Source organism: Podarcis erhardii, assembly GCF_964252035.2.
Source record: "Podarcis erhardii genome assembly, chromosome: 1".
NCBI classification, from domain to species: Eukaryota; Metazoa; Chordata; class Lepidosauria; order Squamata; family Lacertidae; genus Podarcis; species Podarcis erhardii.
Window position 1 is genome coordinate 115,003,965 of NC_138497.1, and position 22,717 is coordinate 115,026,681.

General features: G+C 42.3%; 2 protein-coding genes across 4 annotated transcripts in view; one reads left to right on the forward strand and one right to left on the reverse strand.

Moving 5' to 3' along the window:
- The window catches only part of CERKL (CERK like autophagy regulator), a 38,786-nt gene extending 33,490 nt beyond the window's left edge, over positions 1-5,296 (forward strand). The window contains exons 11-14 of one of the 2 annotated variants that reach the window (XR_014161415.1): positions 591-687; positions 2,043-2,215; positions 3,748-4,039; positions 5,088-5,296. Coding sequence is in view for 1 of the 2 variants with exons in the window: in XM_081881340.1 (XP_081737466.1) it covers positions 591-687; positions 2,043-2,215; positions 3,748-3,829 (352 nt within the window). In the remaining variant the exon portion in view is untranslated. Of the gene's footprint in view, positions 1-590; positions 688-2,042; positions 2,216-3,747; positions 5,066-5,087 lie in introns of those variants that run through there. The other variant, XM_081881340.1, reaches the window with a different exon arrangement.
- ITGA4 (integrin subunit alpha 4) overlaps positions 4,675-22,717 on the reverse strand; it is a 53,421-nt gene continuing 35,378 nt past the window's right edge. Inside the window, exons 17-29 of one of the 2 annotated variants that reach the window (XR_014157371.1) lie at positions 22,027-22,103; positions 19,019-19,169; positions 18,682-18,780; positions 16,722-16,801; positions 16,249-16,338; positions 14,210-14,300; positions 12,851-12,958; positions 11,645-11,764; positions 8,722-8,841; positions 8,326-8,424; positions 7,801-7,920; positions 5,863-6,654; positions 4,675-5,622 (exon numbers count right to left, since the gene is read on the reverse strand). Coding sequence is in view for 1 of the 2 variants with exons in the window: in XM_081865581.1 (XP_081721707.1) it covers positions 6,547-6,654; positions 7,801-7,920; positions 8,326-8,424; positions 8,722-8,841; positions 11,645-11,764; positions 12,851-12,958; positions 14,210-14,300; positions 16,249-16,338; positions 16,722-16,801; positions 18,682-18,780; positions 19,019-19,169; positions 22,027-22,103 (1,263 nt within the window). In the remaining variant the exon portion in view is untranslated. Of the gene's footprint in view, positions 6,655-7,800; positions 7,921-8,325; positions 8,425-8,721; positions 8,842-11,644; positions 11,765-12,850; positions 12,959-14,209; positions 14,301-16,248; positions 16,339-16,721; positions 16,802-18,681; positions 18,781-19,018; positions 19,170-22,026; positions 22,104-22,717 lie in introns of both variants that reach the window. The other variant, XM_081865581.1, reaches the window with a different exon arrangement.

Below are 22,717 nucleotides of genomic sequence, written 5' to 3' on the forward strand. Positions count from 1 at the left end.
GTGTTTCCTTTTCCTTTCTTGTAGTGCCTCCTACCTTTCATTTTGGGTAGAGTGTCTGTTTTGCCTAGGCTGAATTTGTGGCAGGCATTGGATTTAGTAACAAAGTAAAAAGGGTCATGTAGAAATATAGTTAGAATGGTATTTTAACATACAAAATTGTACGGATAAAGGAGACTCCCAAGTCTGGAACAGAAACTATTGGTTAACATTATGTTTACAGAACCGAGGAGTGTGCCAGCGTTTTCCTGTTCCCACCTCTGATTTTACCAGAAGGGTGTTTTGTTATCAAAGTGAATCACAACAGGTCAATTACTAAAGGCTGCCCCAAATGAGAGTGAAGGAAAGACGGTTAGCACTGTAGAGGAGCTTGGACTGAGCATTTTCATTTTAAAATATTGGCATGGTAGAAATAATGGAGCCAATGAAGTAGTTACATTATTTACAAAAATTGTTAGTTTTTATTTATTTCTGAAAATAAGTATAACCTGTAACCTCACTGATAATAAAAATAGATGATTTTGAATAAGTCAACAATGAGATCAAAGATAATTGTTTTGGTTCAATACTTTAATGAACTATGCCATTTTTAGATTGAATGATGGAAGCATGGCGCTTATTGTTGTGCGGAACACTTCTCGTCCGGAGTTTGTTAAGCACCTGAAAAGATATGCTAGTGTGAAAAACCAGGTAAAGGTTTACTCTTATTGTCTCTGCAACTCATTTTGATTTGATTTCTTTAATCACTGTGCCCAACAGAGGACACAGAAGATGGAAATGTGCACAATACACCCCCCTCCCCCCCAAAAGAGTATCTAAAACATAACATGATGAAGCAGACAAAACTTTAAGATGGGAAGTAAATGCTCCAGGAGATAGTAGTGCCTTGGTAAGGAGACTTAACCTCCTGTCAGAGTAGATTAGCCCACTTTTATCTGATTTTTGAAAATCACCAATCAGACTAATACCGATTAGCCTATTTCCACCCATCTGTTGTGGTTTAGTTATATATGGTTCTTATATACAGGAGTTACTAGAGTGTAAAGCTGCTAAACTGATTTTAAAAGGGGGGTGGGGGTGGTAAACCAGAAACACTATTGTATTTAAACAGAGACTTCACTGAGATTAAGGGCAAGTGGAGACCCTACGTTTTGTGGGTGGGATTATTTTTTTTTAGTTTCACCAATATGCAGCGCACAGGTGGACAACATACACAAGCAGCAGGCAACCCAGTATCAAACACCACAATTTATCCACAAAGCTTCAATGTACATGTTTGAGAGTGCATACATGTGTGCATATCTACACACACACACACACACACACACACACACACACACACACACAGCACTCATCCAGTTCAGTATATCTGGAGTCTTGGGGAAGGTGCTTATCCAGATTCATTCTGTAGTACTCAGCAATGAAGAGCATCACATTAAATTGGATTGGGAATCCATATGGTTTTTTTGGGCTCTCAGCAGCCTCAGCCAGCATGGCAAATGGTTTGAGATTATGAGAGTTGTAGCCCAACGCCATCCGAAAGACCACAGGTTTCGCCCTGCCCAACCCCAAGATTTGGAAAGCAGGGGATTCAAGATACAGGGAATGAAGTATTATTCTAAATTAATGACCAGTGTGTTGAGTCTCCAGGTTAAGGCCACACTAAGGTTCATTGTCTTTGGGCACAACTTCTGGCTGATAAAGTGAACTGCAATGTGGGGCTTAGTGTGATGCATTGCTGCCATAAATCCAAAGGAAAAGAAGGAGCTTTACTTCATCTTATTGAAATGGATAAGACAAGTCCTCTTTAGGAGTTATCAGTAGCAGGAAACATGAGAGCAGGGGGAACGCAGGCTTTCTTGGTTCTTTTGCTTTTAAAACTACATGTTTAAGGAGATGCAGCTAAACTCTATGGAGTCATTTGAGATTATTACTCCATCTTTTTTCTTTAATGAAATGAAAGCATAAGGTAACACCAATCCTATAAGGGGAGGGGGGAATGTCCTGTTATATTTACAAAATTGTATCTTCTGTTTTTGTGTTAGTTCAATTTTCCATTTGTTGAAGCTTTCATTGTTGAAGAGGTAAAAGTCCAATCAAGAACTAGAAAGGAACGCATCACTAGAGACAACTTGAATTCCATAGATCCTGAAGAAAAGAACTACCCATGGAATATAGATGGAGAGTTAATGGAATGGCCATCGGAAGTTTGTGTCCGGTAGGGTGAAGTGTAGTGATATGCGATTGATTGATTGATTGATTGATTGATTGATTGATAGATTGATGATTGATTGTTGTAAGCACTAAGTGGTCCATTAATCAATGCCTGCTGTTCCTCTATTTTTTAAAGTTTGATATACTATAGTTCAAGACTCTGAACTAGAGAATTGGCAAGTTTATCAAAAACCATGTTGAGTGTTTTGCTTAATCCCTGCGTTTTTGCTCCATTTTCTGTACAGCCCTGATGCTATTGTAGCTCTGCAAGTGCACACACAGAATGCAATACTGGAATTCCACACTGTGCTTCTGCATGAGTCTTTCTTTAGCCACTACAGTGGTACCTCAGTTTACGAACTTAATCCATTCTGGAAATCCATTCCTAAACCAAAACCATTCTTAAACCGAGGTGTGCTTTCCCTAATGAGGCCTCCTGCCGCCGGTTCAGATTCCATTCAGATTCCATGGTTCAGATTCCATTCTTAGACTGAGGTAAAGTTCACAAACCGGGACACTACTTCCGGTTTTGGGGAGTTCTTAAACTGAATCGTTCATAAACAGGACTGCTCTTAAACCAAGGTACCACTGTATTCCATTAAGCAAAGTACTTTTGCCTTCTTCCTGGGCCATTGGTAATATTGGGATCCTTGGCTGGGGTCTTTGCTTCTGACTCCAGCCTGATGCTGCTGGCTGAGCCCTGCTCAGTGCCCTTTCCTCTGCCTTCTTTATCTAGACCCATACCTGGGACGGGGAGAGCTTGTACAATAAATAGAAGTCGAATCACACCAGCTCGCACCTGTATGTTGCCATTGTTGATAGACCACATGTGAATTTTGGTAGGGTACAGACTGCATTCTGTGGATGTTAGGCCCGTATCCAGTGTGCCAAAATTGGGCAGTGCAGACTTAACATTATACCAATCCCTTATTATGCACATTGGAAATGTGTGCCTAGAGTTTAGTGCTGAGTGACACATTTCAACATCATTTTATGATACATTGTTCTCTTTAATAAATGCTTTAGGCCATATCTAACCAAATCACATAGCCCTGTAGGCCAGGAAATGTCACAAAATTGCAGTTGGATTTTACTTCCTTTCTGCATTCTGTTGTTGTGCCTGTTGTGATTGCATAGCAAAACCTTCAGCAGGCCATTGAAACCAGTAGTCCAGTTCTAGCTGATAGCATTGGTTTACTTCTCATGAAGGACAGACTTCAAAATCTCTGTCCTTGAAATTTCACTTGTGCTGTATTTAGTAGTGATGCTACATAGTTCAGAGTCAATTCAGTTTTACCAAGCTTGCTTGCTGCATGAATGACCCATTGATATTAATTCCATACACAGATATCCCAGGCACTAAGGCGGACCCATATAATCTAGGAAAGTAACTTTATGAGAAATGTTTAGATTGTAATAGGAAGAGGATTTTTAAATTTTCTCTAGTTTATCCTGTGTGTAAATCTGTGCTCAGATAAAATGCCATAGCAATACTGCAGAGAAGTAATGGATTTCCTGTTTTCTTCCTATTACCAGGGTACATCCCCGATTAATTAATCTCTATGGCAAGAGTGTTGATGCAGTGGATAATCCAAAAGGATCATGCAGCTGTCTATAGAAACAATCTAGGAAGAGAAATTATGGTTTTTGCTGCTAAATCGAACAATTCAGTTTTATAGGATATGACTGGTGCAGATTGAAACCCAAGCTTCAATGAGGCAAATCCCCAACGCATACTTATTTCTGCAGGAAAACTGAATGGTTTTTATATACTTGATTGACATTTTTCAGAGACTGAGGAGAGGGGCTGCAGGGATACGCTACACAGGTAAGGAAGGTGTGGGAGGTTGTGGGTTTGTGTGTGCCCTTCAGCAGAAGAGAGAGGCCCTGGAAATTGGGTTCTATGGCTGGTTTTTTTGCTTCTTTCAAAGCGGCAGTAGGCAGAACATTTAAGCCTCTCCACCTAAGCACACTTTAGGCAGGGTAGCATTCTTCACCCAAGCTCCCATGCATTACTCAGTGAGTCTAGCTTTTCCCATTACTTTTTATGACTTCCATTGTTTCAGTTCTGCAAACCATTCTGCACATTTCAGTACTGCTGGAAAAAGTGCGTTCCATTAAACATTTAAGAAGACTCTTAAATTTTTTGCCATCTTCAGTCCCTCCCTAATGCAAATAATTAAGAAAAATGCTTAATTTTGGATTGTGGCCCTGTGAGAGCCAATTACAGTTGAGTAAACATGTTATAGCATAACTGTACTTGTACCTTTTGGCTGCATTCCTGTGCATGCTTACCTGAGAGTAAATCCACCTGAATACAGTAGGATTTTCTAATTGAATATGATTGCACTGGTAATCTTCAAGGTGGGGGCGAAACAACAAAACTAATTTTGCCAAGTAAGTGTTTTAGTGTAAATCCTACTCCTCCTAAGTATTCTGGAATAATTTGACAAATACTTCAAATACAAAAAAAGTGAATTTATTGAAGTTGGACTCTGAGCAGTTACAATTGATATGTGGATTTAGTTATTTTTAACTGGCAGAGCATTTTGAACTGACATGGTATCAGATCTTATTTGTATGCAAACTTTTATTGTTATTTTCATAACGACACTTTTATCCTTGTTTGTAAGTTAAATTATGACAACTTTCTAAACATTTGTGCGTCATTGAATTGGTAAAAAATGTAGATCCAGGTCACTTTTGTGCTATGTTTCAGAGTGTTTAATGCTGTTTTAAACTTTGAGGTATACTTTGTGACAGCACAATGATTTGGGAGTTAAAGTGCAGTGTTTCACCTCTGTCTCGAACCCTATTTTAAAAGATGATAATTAAAATATATTGAACAACAAAATCTGCTCTAAATATAATTTCAGACCGCCTTATATAAACCTGCTCTTAAACAAAATAAATAGAATGGAAGGAATATGACTGCTACATTTCCCTGATCAAAGAAGTCAGTGGGAGAAGAATTACTTCAATATAATTTTAATTTGGATGCTCTGATTGGATATATCTACAAAAAAAAATCAAAAAAAAATCTGGCAAACTGGAATCTAAAGACTGCACATTAAAAAAAATATATATCATAGATTCCTGGTTCTGATGGTTTTGTTCCATGAACACACGCAGCTTCAGTTCACAGAAGGTGAGCTCCACGTAGGTGTTGGGGCAGCTATCTTGTGAATGGAAACTCCTATTCGCTAAGGATCCTGCAGTCTTGAGTTTCATTAGGGGCAGACCTATCCAAGCTTCTGAAATGCTGGAGAGATGGAAACCTCTCCTGTTAGGGGTAGCCAGCAGAAACCCTGAAATGAGGGAGTTTGGGGACAGGGCCATCTCAAAATCCTGTGCTGAATCTCATCCACCATCACCAGGGAAAGGGCCCAGGGCTTGGATTTACAGTGGTACCTCAGGTTACATACGCTTCAGGTTACATGCGCTTCAGGTTACAGACTCCGCTAACCCAGAAATAGTACCTTGGGTTAAGAACTTTGCTTCAGGATGAGAACAGAAATTGTGCTCCGGCGTCGCGGCAGCAGCAGGAGGCCCCATTAGCTAAAGTGGTGCTTCAGGTTAAGAACAGTTTCAGGTTAAGAATGGACCTCCGGAACGAATTAAGTAACCCGAGGTACCACTGTACTCCTAAACCACTGTCACCTTCAGAAAGTAGATGCTGTGTTGTGGCACAAATATCAATTTTACATGCACGTGTTGGGGTGTAGAGGAGGGTGAAACAGCTGTGCTCATGTTGCGTCTTGGGTCCAGGTTTGCCCTGGAAAAATGCCCTATTTGTTTGTAGCCCTAAAAGTCCACGATAATATGGGATTGACAAAGTCCATACACTGATTGTACAGATGACCAAATTCATTAATTTAGTAGGGTCTCTTTCATGCAGATGTACATTAGATAACTTAAGCTCTGATGTAGATAGAAAAAAAGGGTTTGTGTTTTTAATCATATAAAAAGGTACTGTTGGTTGCTGCATCCCAAGCCTGTTCATAATGTTGTTCCTTTTTATATATTCAGCTGAATCCCTGGGCAGTGGAGCTATGCACTCTTAATTCAAGTATGATTCAAATGGCCAAAATTCGTTTTAGCAAGTAGTAGCTCTTTCATAGTGTTTTCGCTGGTTTTTCTTCATCTTTGGTGGTCTCGCTTATATTTGCCATTTTTCTTCAGACATCCTACGATTTGTATTGTAGGAAGCTGAGAAAGGTGAAATCTTTCTTTTCACTTGGATATATCTATGGCAAGGATTTATGACATATCAATTCTTGCAAACGGTGCCTTCGATTAAAAAAATATATATCCATGTACTATGTAGAAAAACTTTTAATCATTGTCACTGGTGTCCTCTTGTTTGCTGTTTATAAAGCTCCAGCTTTCCCTTCCATTCTGTTCTTGAGGAAGAAGTTTATATTTTCTTGTAAAGAAACCAACCTAGAAGACACAATTTCAGAACCTATGAAGAAGATGTTGGCAACTAAAAAATAAAATTTACAATTCTATTATACAGTAGTATCTCCGCTTATCTGTGTGGACAGAGCCCTCTTCCACTGAATAAAAGCAGCCCTGATCACTGCAATTGTCTGTGTAAGCAGAGTCCTCTTCCAAAGCTGAGCTAACTAATCAGTGTTCAAAACTCCCATTGCTCTAGGTACATTTTGCAACAGGGAATTTCATTAATGCAAGCAGTTTCTGAGCTCTGGGTGCAGTAATGCAGAGTGAAAGGAAAGGACCTTTTTCTGCCTCTCCACTTCCAGCTACTCTATGAAGACTGGAGAAGAGACCCTCTTAAGAATATTAGGGGGCTGGGCAGGGGAAGGACTAGAGTAGACCATGTGAAAAATGAACATATTTTAGCTGCAGTTCATTCATTTTCAGCTTTGTATTCTTATAAAAAAGTGTGCCTAGACATTCCGTTGTTGCGCCCATAACCTAGGCTTAAGGTGCCATTTAGCTCTTAGCTTTCATATCTCAGTTTCTAACACTGTAACTAATGCGTGCCCTACCCAGATGTTCCTGGACTGCAACTCCCACTGACTGTGGCTAATGGGATATAGAGTCCAACAACAGCTGGAGGGGCCACATGATTTAAACAAAAAGGAAAATTTTGGGGTGGCTGTTCAGGAAACTATCAGTTTCCAGAAAGCATTCTCTTCAGCAGTTGCCAATAAATAATCACAACAGTGCCAACACAAATGGCACTGTAAACTGCAGAATGTCTATTATGCATCAAAGGCCATTATTTGGTAAGATAGAAATGAGTTAAAAGCTTTTTTACCTAACTTTACCCTAAAAGTCTGGGTCTGCAGATGTGATAACTTACCAATGACTGCTTTAGAAATAAAAGTGGGAACTTTTCCAGGGAAGAAAAACTTGTCATTCCTCAACCCATGTAATGACCAAAGCCTCCCTCCGATGAAAAAAAGAACTTTTAAAAAATGAATATAAAAGCTGCACTTTAGAATAAATTTGTGGGCAGTGGGGAAGCAAGGGTGACTCTTCCATTGTGATGAGATCTAGGGGGGGGGGGAAACAGTCCAAAAAGCAAATAGATGTATGAATTAAATCTGCAGTACTTACCTTCCATAAAATATATGCAAGAATCAAAAGCAAAGCAATTCCAACTAGTGAACCCAGTCCAATGAGCAACATTGTTACACTAGGTTTTGGTTTTTGGTTATGAAGTCCCTCCAGAATGACCTGCACAAATAAAGAACATCCAGCAGTTAACCATCAAGGATTCTATAGAGACTGTACCAGGTTTCTCATACACACAAACTTATATGGCTTGTATCCTTCAGGGTGTATAAATTAGACAGTCAGGTTTTGTATCCACAGCAGTGACCAGAGGAGGAACGGCAGCTAGGAGGAGCACAGAAAGAAGAAACACCATGGTGCACTTCCATCAGCACAAGCAGATGAACTTTTTTCCAGCTGAAAACAGCTAAGGGTTTGGCGGATCGCTTAACCATTTTTGTCCCTGTTGTAGCAACGGCTTTGTGTTGATTGTATTTTTACAGACACATCATGGACCACCTGAATGAAGCTCATGTGCGACTGGTATGAATACTGCTTCCCCAATCAAATGCTTACAAAAATACTTACATATGTAGTTTGCTTGTCCTTGTGCAGTTCAATGACTTTAGGATTCTGATCTGCTGAAACACTCGCTTTTACTTCAAATGTAAGTGCAGAAGCTGCATCCTGTTTTTTAAAAAAGATAGGTTTATACCACTTGGAGGGAACACACGAAAGACACTATGAAATGTTAAACTGAATTTATAAATATAGGCTCAGGAATCCACTTAGGCCATGCAGGCAATGTTAAGCCCTTTTCAGGTCCCGTGGATTTGAGCGGGAGGGAGGAAGAAATTAAGCACATGCTTTAGTCCCTGCCACTGAAATTAGTGAGTCTTATAAGCACAAAACCATTAATGGATTTTGCTCTGACCCTTGGGTACATGCATTTAATTACGATTATTCAAAGATGAAAATATTTACCATATTCAACACTGAAGGAGTTGCTTCCAGCTGAACGTGAACAGTTGCTTCTTTCCCGTTTTCCATGTTTCCAAAATGGCAAAATATTTGCAAACAGAGTGAGTCATCTTTCATACAGTACTTCAGAAGAAAGAGAAAAATTGTATGAGATGCAACTTATACACAGCTATTATTTTTTTTAAAAAAAAAATATTAAACTGACCAGCCTTATGCAGGGATTAACAAGTTTCTCTGAGCGATTGTCACAGTTTCAGAGACATTTGGAGGCTATAATTCTTTCTGCTTCTGTTACTCTGGAGCTTGCTTGGAAAAGTTTCAGCAAGGACTTGCCTGCTTATGCTGTTTCTCATAAAAGGCTACCAGTAATGTTGTTCATTGTTCTAAATCTTTCCGCACGATTTCTCTTGCTAGCTTGCTAGAATATAGCTTTTTTAGATGCATCCACAAATGTGGTTTTGTCATTTTTATCTATCCCCACAAAGCTGGGCTTTCTCCTAGTCCTATCTGATGGTGATGGGGTTGAACATGGGACCTTCTGCTTGCACAGCAGATGCTTTACCACTAAGCTTCCCTCCTTCCCAGGGATTTCAGTGTTTTGGTAAACTTCTGATGAAGGCCTCATCCACACTTAAGGTTCTCCATCTCCTAAAATTGTGGTTTGGAGACTGAATACAACACACATTCCTCTCCCCCTCCCCTGGAGCTAACCATGGTTAGCTTTGAAGCAAAGTTTGCAACCAAAGTTATAAAAGTTGGTTTACATATTCTGATTACACCTCCTTAAAGGGGAGAAGTGGGGAACTTACACATGGAGGAAGAGGCAGTGTGCAAGCCCATGGCTGCCTCTTGATTTCTTAACCACAGTTGGGCTGATTTAGATACCAACTTTCTGATCTTTCTCACAAAACATTTCTGAAGCACCAGGGGCTATGCCAAAAGTGCCTCAGATACAGATGCCCCAGTGTTAGCTCAATTTTGAAACACCAGTTTAATGAATATTGCAAATGCCAATCCATTTATGGTAGATACATTGCATTTACTGTTTGGCCATGTAGGGAAACTTGGCTACATGGAGTTTGAGTGCTTCCTTCGCTTTGCACCAGAGGTGGGAACCAGACCCATCACATTCACTGAGGAAGCTAAAAGCATGGGTACTGTTAAGTTGTGGATGCAGGGATTGGAAACAGCATAGCCACACAGGGGGGTTTCCAGACAGGCAGCTGATGAGCCAGGACTACGGAGACTCCCTTGCTACAGCATTTTAAGGACTATTGTCAAGAGAGACATAGACCTGCCTTCCTGCCATTGCCAGCTACTGCAGATAGCTGGAGGGTTGTTAATTTTAGAGGATAAACAGGGAACATATGGACAGCAACATGATTTTACATATTATGGCAAGTCCCTACATGGCAGTTACTAAAGCCCTAAATATGACGGGATTTTTCAGTATATTTATATAGCCAAAGTGGCTGGCAGGCCTGCAGCTTTAAAAACCACTTAAATGCAAAAAGCAAAACATGCAGAAATCAGCAACCAAGGATTTTTAAAACTTGTTTATGTGTTGATTACACCTTCCTTTAAAAAAAAGAAAAAAGGTGTCACAAAAGGATAAAGGTAAAGGTACCCCTGACCATTAGGTCCAGTTGCGGACGACTCTGGGGTTGTGGCGCTCATCTCACTCTATAGGCCGAGGGAGCCACCGTTTGTCTGCAGACAGTTTCCGGGTCATGTAGCCAGTATGGTCACTTCTGGTGAACCAGAGCAGTGCACAGAAATGCCGTTTATCTTCCCGCTGGAGCAGTACCTATTTATCTACTTGCACTTTGATGTGCTTTTGAACTGCTAGGTGGGCAGGAGCTGGGACTAAACAACGGGAGCTTACCCCGTCGCGGGGATTCGAACCGCCGACCTTCTGATCGGCAAGCCCTAGGCTCTGAGGTTTAGACAACAGTGCTACCCGCATCACAAAAGGTTAGGAAGTTCAATATTCTACAGTTCCAGCATACCATTTACAGGGTCTGAGTAAACTCTTTCACCACTTTGAAGGCATTAATTACATGTCTGACCAACTTGCAATGTTTTGTGAAATCTTGATTTCAATCCTTAATTGATTTTAAAATGCTTCAAAAGGAGGCTCTTGTTCTCATTTTGTTAATTCTTTTCGCAGCTCAGATTCCCCATCTGCAGCTACTGAAGTATAAGCACCATCTTTTCTTATCCATTGCTTTTTTTATGTCCAAAGTTTACCATTTTAACTATTATGTACCCCAGTCTTGCCAGAAACACCTCTTTCTTCCATACATGATCAAACCCAGTTTTCTGATACCAAAATCTGCTCATCTAATTAATATGAACATGCAATATAAAAGTGTGGAATAGGAAGTCATAATGGGTTGGATCCAGAGTGTCCCCTCCTGCAAATAGAACGGACTGAGATCCAGGAAAGGAGGAACAAGGTGGGAAATTACCGTATTTTTTGCTCTATAAGACTCACTTTTTCCCTCCTAAAAAGTAAGGGGAAATGTGTGTGCATCTTATGGAGCGAATGCAGGCTGCACAGCTATCCCAGAAGCCAGAACAGCAAGAGGGATTGCTGCTTTCACTGCGTAGCGATCCCTCTTGCTGTTCTGGCTTCTGAGATTCAGATTTTTTTTTTCTTGTTTTCCTCCTCCAAAAACTAGGTGTGTCTTGTGGTCTGGTGCGTCTTATAGAGCGAAAAATACGGTATTTTTACCAATTCCCCCTCCCCTCTGCAGCCCCTTCCTCAAATCTTCTACAACAGCTTTAAAGGGGCTACAGGGATGCAAGAGACAATGTCTTCCTCTTCCATTGGTAGCATCCCATGAATGGATTCTGCTCATGCACATTCTCGATTCAAACCCATCTCTCTAACAAAATTGATTGAATAAAGTCAAGAAATTACCAGCCCCCTCTTATCAAGCTTCGTAAAGAATGTAATGAGATCTTGCAATATATTTCCATTTGTCTCCGGCAGAGTGCAGTCTCTTATATACTTCTTGTATGTACAGTTTCCATCAGTTGTCTAAAAAAGGAACAAAAGCAAAATTAGATTGTAGTTTCTGAACCTTGGGTGCTATTCCACACTAGTCCTACTCAAGAGTAGACTCACTGACATTAATGGACACTGCCAACATATTCATTTATTCCAATAGGCCTTCTCTGAGTTGAATTACTGCCCCTTGTGCAAACCTTTACTCTATAGTCAAAACAAAACAAATTCCTTCCAGTAGCACCTTAAAGACCAACTAAGTCAGTTCTTGGTATGAGCTTTCGTGTGCATGCACACTTCTTCAGATACCTGAAGAAGTGTGGTATCTGAAGAAGTGTGCATGCACACGAAAGCTCATACCAAGAACTGACTTAGTTGGTCTTTAAGGTGCTACTGGAAGGAATTTGTTTTGTTTTGACTATGGCAGACCAACACGGCTACCTATCTGTAACTTTACTCTATAAACACATTTAAGCTGCAGTCCTAACCCTGTCTGCTCATAAACCCTACTGAACTCGTTGGAGTAAACCACATTGTTTTTAATAGTCCTTTAAATAATAGAATCATGGAATTGTAGGGTTGGAAGGGACCCAGAGGGTCATCCAGTCCAACCCTCTGCAATGGAGGAATCTCAACTAAAGCATAAGTTTTAATACAGATAGCTTTGGGAAGAGAGAGAGAGAATGGGTCCAGTGTATAACTATTATCCATGGCTAAATTTGCCCCATTTTTTCCCTCAAACTATGCTGAAGGGAGGGTGGGTGGGTTTGTAAATAAATGTAGGGCCAAACTAGCTGATATGTGGGCTCTGTGCCACCGCAGCTAATAGGGATGAGGCAGCTGGAGGAGAATTTTCAGTCCTTACTGGTGGGATTTTAAACAACTATTTACCAAGCTGTGTTTTATGGCTATGGCTAGGACACAAAGTGGATGGACACAACTGGATGACTCAGGATGTCTGACACATGCAGATCTTTGCACCTGTACAGCTGACATGAAAGGTGTCTTGTGTGACACAGCAGCCCAATCCCTACTGGTTACACAGCTGCAAACTTCTCAGTATTTTACTGCTTTGATACGACCTTCCTACTTGCCATACATAGAGTAAACCAGGCATACCTGGACATCCAGAATATTAAACAACTTGATTTCTCCAGGAACAAAAGAATTAGGTATCTGTATCACCAGGCTTACACCAGGAGCCATACTTAGTCCCAGATTGCTGACCTAAGGAGTAAAGAACACAATTATGGTAGAATCTCATCTGAAACTGGAAACCAAACCAGACTTATATAATACCTGCTATTTTTGCTCTCTGAAACACAAACGTTTGAAAGATATGTTCACGTATCCAGGTTTTATATTAAAAGGCTTATATCTCTTACGTTTCAAATCATTTTTAAAGGAGGTGAGCCATCATAAGACTTCCAGAAATGAGGTAAATTTGAAGTAGAAATGATGATCAGAGATTATACAAGTAGGAGTAGCGGCCTGCAACAAAATGTTGCTGCTTGAAAGTGCTGTTCAGAATTCCAGCTACTCTGTCCCTCCCCCTCCCCCCCCCAGTTTTCCTCCCTCCCACAACAGCCAGTCAGCATTCTGTACCTACTGCTCTGGACTTCTTTTCGGAAGGAGAAAAATTAGGAGGTGCAATGGACACACTACTGTCACAACACAGCTACATTAAATTCTTTAATGTCTCCATTGTGGCCTCGTGGACAATGTTTTTCCCCTGTCCCAAGGGACATTTAAAAAGAGTTTGCCCCTGTAAACCAGAAAGCCACCTTTTCAGGAAGTGACCTTTGGGAAGAAGGGTAGCACAAAATTCAATAAATGCACCCTATGCTTAATACTACTCTACTTGGTGTAGGAAGTTAAGGTTGGGCCTGTTAAAAATCCAAAGGGTTAAAGAGCTGTTTAGGGAAGGAATCCAGAGGGCGAGGTGGGAAGGGGTGAGCAGAGATCCACTGGTTTGCTGGCCTCTCTTCCCTCTCATGGTGCAGGGCCTATAACCCGTCTCATCACAATATACATTCTAATTTTCTCACTGTCTCAGAATTAAATTATTCTGGGGCTATATAGGAGTCCACACACTCCTTTTAAGCTCCCCCCTGCAGAATTCTTCTGTGTTTTGCTCATTGCAAATGTGGCCTTTTCAACCATCATATTTGTAACTGGAATAATGGCAAAACTGCATGTTTTTATTACTTAACCTTAGAAAGCAACTTTGACAGAACAGTTAATTTTTCATCTGGGGAACTATTGAAGGAATTGTGTTCCAAGAATAGTCCAAGGAGATATAATTGAAAGAGGCACTGCAGGTATAGCCTTACTGGCTCAGAGAGTGTCTAGCTTTATTGAAATCAGCTTAACCTACAATGAAAAGCCCCCCGCTCCCCATGAAGTGATAAATTTCATTTAATTCACTTTTCAAAAGCGCCTAGAACAGAAAATGTGTCTGTAAGAAATATCTCTTACATGGAAAGTGAAGTTTATCGTCTCCTTTATGCAGGTAACTGGTGAATTTTCCTCACTGGGTCCATAAACAAATGATGATGGAGATACAGATCTACAAAAAGAGTTTCCCAAAATAAATGACTGAAAATAAATCTTGATGAAATCATTACCAGTGCATCCATTGTCAATTAGCTTCCTTAAGTACCATTTGCTACCTGGGAATCCCAGGTCATCAAAATGGAAGTCAGCTCACAGGCCGCCTAATTCTAGTTATAGTAGCTGCCTGCAATAGGGACGTGGGTGGTGCTGTGGGTTAAACCACAGAGCCTAGGACTTGCCTATCAGAAGGTTGGCAGTTCGAATCCCCTCGACGGGGTGAGCTCCCATTGCTCAGTCCCTGCTCCTGCCAACCTAGCAGTTCGAAATCACGTCAAAGTGCAAGTAGATAAATAGGTACCGCTACGGCGGGAAGGTAAACGGCGTTTCTGTGCGCTTCTCTGGTTCACCAGAAGCGGCTTAGTCATGCTGGCCACATGACCCGGAAGCTGTACACCAGCTCCCTCGGCCAATAAAGCGAGATGAGCACCGCAACTCCAGAGTCGGCCACGACTGGACCTAACGGTCAGGGGTCCCTTTACCTTTAGCTGCCTGCAAGAGGCAAGTATAACAGGGTCTCCAACTCTAGGATGGCAGGCTCTTCTGCCAACTGTGCTGAGGGAGTCAGGCACAGCTGGTGTTTATGCACTGCTTGCTGACTGGGCAGGCAAGGAGGCAATCCCGCTCAGCCAGTGAGGCACTGACCAATTGAGGGGGGCTCCAACTGGCCCGTTTAAACTTAGTTTTTTGGCAGGCAAGCCCACTCTGCAGCCAGGGAAATCCCCTAAATTGGCAGCTGGACACATGTGCCCTGGCTGGCATGGATGGCCACAGAATGCAAGGGGCCGCAACTTCCGCCCCACACGGGAAAGGGGGTAAGCCGCCATTCTCTACACTGGATGGTGGTGCCTCTCTAGAATTTCAAAGAGAATTCTTTTCCTGCCCTACCTGGAGATGCCAGTGACTGAAGTGGGGCCGTTATGGATGTTCTACCATCCAGTCTCTCTTCCCTTTCAGAAACCCTCTGGTCCCTCTTTACCTAGAGAGGCTTCCTGTTTCAACTGCATTCCGTCACCCATCTGCCCTTGTTTGTTAAGAGTACCCCATCTCCCAAATAGCTCAATATTCTAAGCTCTTCTGAGAGTTTCTAAGCCATGAAAAGGTAACAAGATTGCAGAAACACTGACAGTGAAATCCTAAAGGCATGGAAATGATGTGGGAGATGGAAGTCAAACAGAACTATGCATAAGAACAAGTTAGCACATGAAGGGGTTAAGACTCAGTACATGAAGGGGTTAATAGACTCAGTTAAGTCATGCTCCCTGTTCTCTGATGAGAGAGGAAGCGAAGCCTCTTCTTGTTCCTTCTTTCTCTGTGCCATGTAACTGACCAAGGCAGATATGGCAAAGCTTTGTTCCAAGCTTAGAATACATGTTTGAAACCATATTTCTGCATTTTCTACCCAAGGGTATTCTGCCCATGTTCTCCTTGCTTCTGCTTAGATAAATTCACGAACGAGACCTTTGAATCTATAAGTAAAGCATTTTAAAACTTACTTAACACGGTGTGGTTTGCTCACTGCAAGAGGGGTAGAAATAGAGGAGCGCTTTGCAAGTAGACTAAATGGGTTACGCCAAAGGTTTAACAGCCTACACTCCTTAGGCTTCACTGTGCTGCTTGACTTTGTGAGTTTAAATTCTGCCCATTGGGACTCTCTCCTGCTGAAGGGTCGGTTGAGCCCCACATTATGAATCCAGGCACCCAGCCAGTCATTTGGTTCTTCAGCCCTCACACATGGGCCACAGGGATTCATATTTTGCTCCCACAAATATGAAGGTGGTTTAAACCACCTTATCCAAAAACCTGCTGGACTCTAGAAAGGGTTCATGCTGTCTTCCTCAAAACCCTGATTGCAGCAGTTCATTATCAGCTCTAGATACACACTTGAACATTCATTAGCTTACCCATGAACACTCAGCTCAACCTCATGTTTCTGAGGCAATGTTAAAATTAGGCTGTTATCCAACAATATGTCAGTGCCCAGTTCATTTTCACTGCGGGAGGAAACAAAGATTACAGTGTATCACAACACATGCACAACACACAAGATCAGATTTGGTTAGATAAAGTTTTCTGAACTGCACACTTAGTATCACTAAGAAAGAGCATGAGCCAACCCAAGCATGAGCCAACCCAAGAAGTCCTATTGGTCTGAGTGAAAGAGTTAAGCACATTTCCACTGCAATTTACCTAAAGTCTTATTTTTGCAACCAAACCACTAAAAACAGGTTTTATTTGGTTTCTGTTAGGACTTTTGCACATTATGTAGTATATACTTTCCATGCTTCAGCAACTCCTTGTATAATTCCCGGTTCTGTCATTCAAATGCAGAGACAATATTAGTCTAAAAGGGCAATCTGTAGCAAACAGCACTTACCAGGTTGCGTTAATGCTGATGCTGAGGTCATCTCCTGCCCTGCTAAGTGAGCTTGCATCCAACCCAAAACTGAAATCCATCTGTGAAGTAAATGAAATGCTTTAGGGTTTAAACGAATGCATCTGTATTCTATCAGCAAGCATACGATATTAGTAATATCAGTAGAAATTATATTATTGGCGTTTGAACGGCATGCTGCCTTTGTGACTCATTTAATCATCAGCCCAGTCTTCAATGCACCCGCTGAGAAATGGGTACTACTGAATTCGTTTCCTAGTAAGTGTGCTTAGAATAATTGTTATCTTCAGTCTGACTTGTTGTCCAGGCAAGCTGCATTTTTGTGGCTCATCCATTCCAAATACCTATTTGATCAAGTACACAACACACAGTAAACCAGGAGTGGTAAGCTACCACATTTTGGACCAGAACTGGCCTGCAGAGGGTTTTCTTGCTTTTGTTTTTACTGTCCCACCACCAGCACCCATTTCACCACTGGCAGCAGTGCTGAATGCCTCTCTCTCCTCTTCCTGCTGCTACTGAAAAAAGATGGGGGCAGTTAGAGAAATGAGTTGTTCAGCTGTTTCCCAAGTGCTGGTAATGGCAAAGCTCTCTGGAAACAGCAGAGCACTCCAATCGACTCTGAGAGACAGCACTGAGAAGCGGGAGGTACTTCGTTCAGCACTGCTGCTGATGGCAAATTGGGCTGGGTGAGGGGACAACATTGTGGCTACTGTTTTGAACTTCTCTACCCAACCTGGGATGCGGGTGGCACTGTGGGATAAACCACTGAGCCTAGGAATTGCCAATCAGAAGGTCAGCGGTTCAAATCCCCACAACGGGGTGAGCTCCCGTTGTTTGGTCCCTGCTCCTGCCAACCTAGCAGTTCAAAAGCACATCAAAGTGCAAGTAGATAAATAGGTACCGCTCCGGCGGGAAGGTAAGTGGCATTTCTGTGCGCTGCTCTGGTTTGCCAAAAGCGGCTTAGTCATGCTGGCCACATGACCTGGAAGCTGTATGCCAGCTCCCTCGGCCAATAAAGCGAGATGAGCGCCACAACCCCAGATTCGGTCAGGACTGGACCTAATGGTCAGGGGTCCCTTTACCTTTACCTACCCAGCCTAGGAACATGAGGAGGAGGAAAACTCCACTTCTGTTCTGCTGATGTGCACAATACAGTTGAGATGCTAGGGGAGGCTTTGTGCCTGTCCACACACCTCTGTATGTGCATGCCCATGTAATATGTGTGAGCTGAGTGTGTAACATGTGGTGTGTCTTCAAGAGTGTGTTGTGGAGTTGCCACACCCACTTCTGATCACAGCCACCACTGGCACTTGGCCCTGGGAGAGGTTTGGGCAAGGGTGAGTGAAGCCCTCAGGCCAAAATAGTTTAAGAATCTCCCTGGCAAACAATCCCCAAAGTACTACATATGCTGGCAGAATCCTATTGGCTGCCATGCTTGTCACCTATTAATTCTTCATTTTGACATTGCCAGCTTGTCTACAGTTTTTAGTTCTCCAAAGAACTCTGTTTCCAGAGAGGTATGAGCTCTGGGATAGCTCAGATAGTAGAGCATGAGACTCTTAATCTCAGGGTTGTGGGTTCAAGCCTCATGTTGGGCAAAATATTCCTGCATCGCAGGGGGTTGGGTGATCCCAGTGGTCCCTTCCATGTCTATGATTCTATGTTCAAATGTGTGCTGACACAGATCCTAACTGCAAGGCTATTTGTTAATCATCAAAAGGGCAGTTAAGAAAAACACATGCATGAGTCTATTCAATTGCCATGCGACATAAGGTGTGTTCTTTGGTGTAAGTTAGCTCCAGTCAGCATGGCCAGTCAGGGATATAATGGGAGTTTTAGTTCAACTTCATCTGGAGGGTCGTAAGTTCCCCACCCCAATGTAAATTATGCCAAAGAAAGTAAAAAAAATAAAATTAAAAAAGTTGATATTTAATATTACCTTTGACAGGTGATCTACATATAAATGCCCCACACTGCAGTCAAGTCTCACCGCATGACTTTCTGTTTCTGACACTTCACAATGTATTTGGGCTTCCTCCTGTGGTAACAATGTACAAGAAGCAGCTGACAAAGGAATATGGATGTTTTGCAAAAGTACATATTAAAAAACAACAACCATGTTCTGAGAGACCAGCGTAACAACGTAATGGAGAGCTGCAATGGGATATCATTACATTTTTGTAGAAAGAAGCCATTGGTCGCTCAAGTCTGGATAGAGACTGGTGCTGGGTGTGTTTATTATTTTTCTGATGAAAACTGACCCCCTCCTTTCTTACCTGCTGTAGAATTTTGGTGAAATAAAGCCCTTTGGGGAGCTGGATATGGAGGGCAGTTGTATAGGCATCATCGCCAGCATTGTACAAGGTAATATTCAACATCAGTACCCTCGTACTTCCCACCACAAGGTAGGGCTTCTTTTCATGAGGCCTGTTGGAAATGAAAAGATTGCTTTTGACTTAATTTCAAATGTTACTCAAGTACAAGAGAAATGCTCAGGCTTTCCTCTAAAGCCCCAAGCCATACACAGGAAGCCTGTGTCCCTCCCCAGATGTCGCTGGGATCCCAACTGCCATCAACCCTTGACCTTTGGCCATGCTGGCTGGGAAGGCTGGGAGTTGGAGTCTAGCATCATCTGGAGGATCACAAGGTCCCTTTCTGCTATTATAAGCTCACAGCTGGGAAATAACTCCACTGGAGGAACTGCTATTTTCTCCTAGGAGAGTAAACCAACTCTTCCAAAATAAATCTGCTACACAAGACTACTTCAGGATGTTTAGGCCTGTGGGTTCAGAAAGCACCTGCCCTGTACAAAAATGGGATTTGATCACTTTTGCTGGTTCTCCCTGCCATCATATGGTTCTCCCTCCAGGACACCTTAGCTGTCTGTTGCCCACACATTTAGCCCCGTTCTCCAATGTCATGTCCTCTTTTCAACAGCTGCGTGTCACTGCAGTGTTGTCTGTCAAGAAAGCCCAACTGATCAGCTCCTTGCCACACGTAGGGGCTTTCACACAATCAGGACACCTGGCCAGGCAGTTGTCCCTTGGACGTGAACAGCTAACACCTGGGCAGGGCTTATGTCATTTTGCCAAGTGGTGACAAAAAAAATACCACAGAATTTTACACAAAGAAGGACTAAAGAGATCTGATGAAGCCTGCTGGACCTGGCACCATCTCTCACCCTGACCTATCTCACAGGGCTGTTGGGGCATAAAGTTTGCTTCAGTGGATGGGTGGACAACCATACATGCCATTTTTCGCTCCTTGGAAGGAAGGATGGCAGGATAAAAATGGCCATCTCTCCTAAGGTAATGTCTTCTTGAGGGACCTTGGTCATCTGCATCTTCCTACCAAAGGGGAAGCACCATTCTATCACATACAAATGTGTAGCAAAATAGACATCTTTATGGACTCTGTTGTCCTATGACCTGGTGGTGGGCATTTTACTATTCCCTGTCTGATCAAGGGGGTGTGGGGCATGATTGTCCTTACCACTTGGCAAGCCTAGATGACCTAGCAAGTGCTTTTACACACACACACACACACACACACACACACACACACACACAACATCTCTATTGTAGCTTTTGTGCTGATTGTAATTGCTCTGTCTCATATTGTTAGCAATGACTGCCTTATATGCTTCCTCTTTGCGTATCCACTTTAAAAAAGAGAAAAGCACATGGCTAGGTGTGTCTGTGCTTAATGCTGTCTTTATGGCCACCTTATGCTGCACACAAGCTCTTATCTTATAAACTCCAAGTCAAGGTTAATATATAGACAGGACTCCTGCAGGTGAGTGAGCACGTCTAGCTTGCATTCCTCCTGGTGCTCTCTAATCACGTTAACAAGCAAAAAAAATATTCCTAAGAGGATTTAAAAAGTAAACTTCAATTTGACATTAAAGTTTAATTAAGACTTGCAGAAGAGCTGCCTTGAAATAGACATTTATCAAATATATTGGCTCGAGACCAACACATTAGTCAATGAACACCTTGGGGAGACAAGCTGGCACTTCGGCAGGCAGCAAAAGGTAGAAGCTCTGCATAAGAAGCTAAGTTTCAAATTAAGGAGAAACACACAACTGTTAACATTCCAGTGGCTGGATCTTGGGGTTACAGTATGCTTCCAAGTTAAATAATGGGGTGTTCTTCCCTTTCCTATTGTGTGTGATGCTGCGTTTTGCTTCATTGCCAGTGTGCCACCAAAGCTTGAAAGGGGAGCCTGGACAAAAAAAGATGGCCAGTGTGGAGTATGATATTTGCATATATAATAAAATCACCAGGTGCACACCTGGGAATGTGAGAAAGCTGAACTAGACTTTTCACTAGCAATCATAGTGTGTGTATATATATCACACCAAGCAGTGCAGGAGCCCATTTTAATGGAGATATATTAATGTCCATAAAAGTTCTCATCCGTACAAATGTACAGAACACTGCAACACAACTTGCAGGAAAAGGGTTCTTCATGATGTGGCATATTGTGAAATGCAAAGAGAAGTACCGTATTTTTCACTCTATAGGACACACTTTTTCCCCTTCAAAAATTAAGGGGAAATGTGTGTGCGAATGGAGCGAATGCAGACTCCTTGGCTTCAGTGATAGCAACGCGAAGCCTCCAAAGCGCAGAGGGAGAGCTCCGCCCGCACTCCGGAGGCTTCGCGTTGCTTTCGCTGAAGCCGCCTGAAGTCCCCGGAGCGCAGCGGGAACTCCTGCTGCACTCCGGAGGCTTCAGGCAGCTATCCGCAGGCCTTTGGAGCACAGCAGGAGTTCTTACAGATAGCTGCCTGAAGCCTGAAGTCTCCGGAGCACAGCGCAAAGTCCTGCTGCGCTCCGGGGGCTTCAGGCAGTTATCCACAAGCCTTCGGAGAGCAGCAGGAGTTCCTGTTGCGCTCCGAAGGCTTGCGGAAAGCTGCCTGAAGCCTGGAGAGTGAGAGGGGTCGGTGCACACCGATCTCTCTTGCTCTCCAGGCTTCGCTTCGCTGGAGAAGCATTGCACCGTTTTCCCTCTCTGCGCAGCGCCCCTTCAGTGAAGTGGGAGGAGAAATGAAAGGGGCTCTGTTTCTCCTACCGCTTCACTGAAGGGCCGCTGCGCAGAGAGGGGGAGAATTTTTTCCCCCTGTTCTCCCCCTCCTATGGTCCGGTGCATTCTATAGAGTGAAAAATATGGTATATATACCACTTTGAGCTCCTTGGAAGTAAGGTGCGACATAAGTGTAATAATTAAATAAATAAAGCTTTTTTTTTTTTTTTTTACAGCATCGAAATCACTAGTTACTTACCTCGGGAATGCTAGTTTTCCAGAAACTTGCAAGTTAGCAGAGCAATTTTCTTGAGAGCAAAATCTTGCAAACATGAACTATAAAAGAGGAAAGCAACAATTATTTAGGGTCAAATACAATACCATATCCATACATATTCAGAAGTAAATCCCTTTTCACCCTGAAACTCAGACTGTTAATTTAAAACGGTATTTTACTGGCAGATCCTCACTCCTCTCTCTCATTCTTTACAGACAGGCCTAGTACCTTCCACTGTCAACAACAACAAAGCATGGGACCCAAAAGGAAACAGCTCTTTCTAAGCAACCCCTCAACAGATACCTCTGGGAGGCTCCTAACACAACACCAGCCTACACTACACAACATACACATGGTATTATTGACCATAAAAAGAGACTGCAAAAGGACCATCTAGCCCCATCTTCTGTTTTCACCATGGTCACTATAAGAAGGACCCAAATGCTACAGCAATCTCCCCACTTGTGATTCCCACTGAATAATACACTGTCAGTGGACTGATGTAGTGCAGGCATTTTTTTATTTGATTTTTTTTTCAGACTGGCTTGATGCTAACTAAGATGCTTCATGAGGTGTGGAAACAAATGCATTTGACCTTTCATCACAACGGTATTTGCCGAGGGAAACATTTATTAATTTTTATGGGCTTATTAGGCTCTTAAACACTGCATTG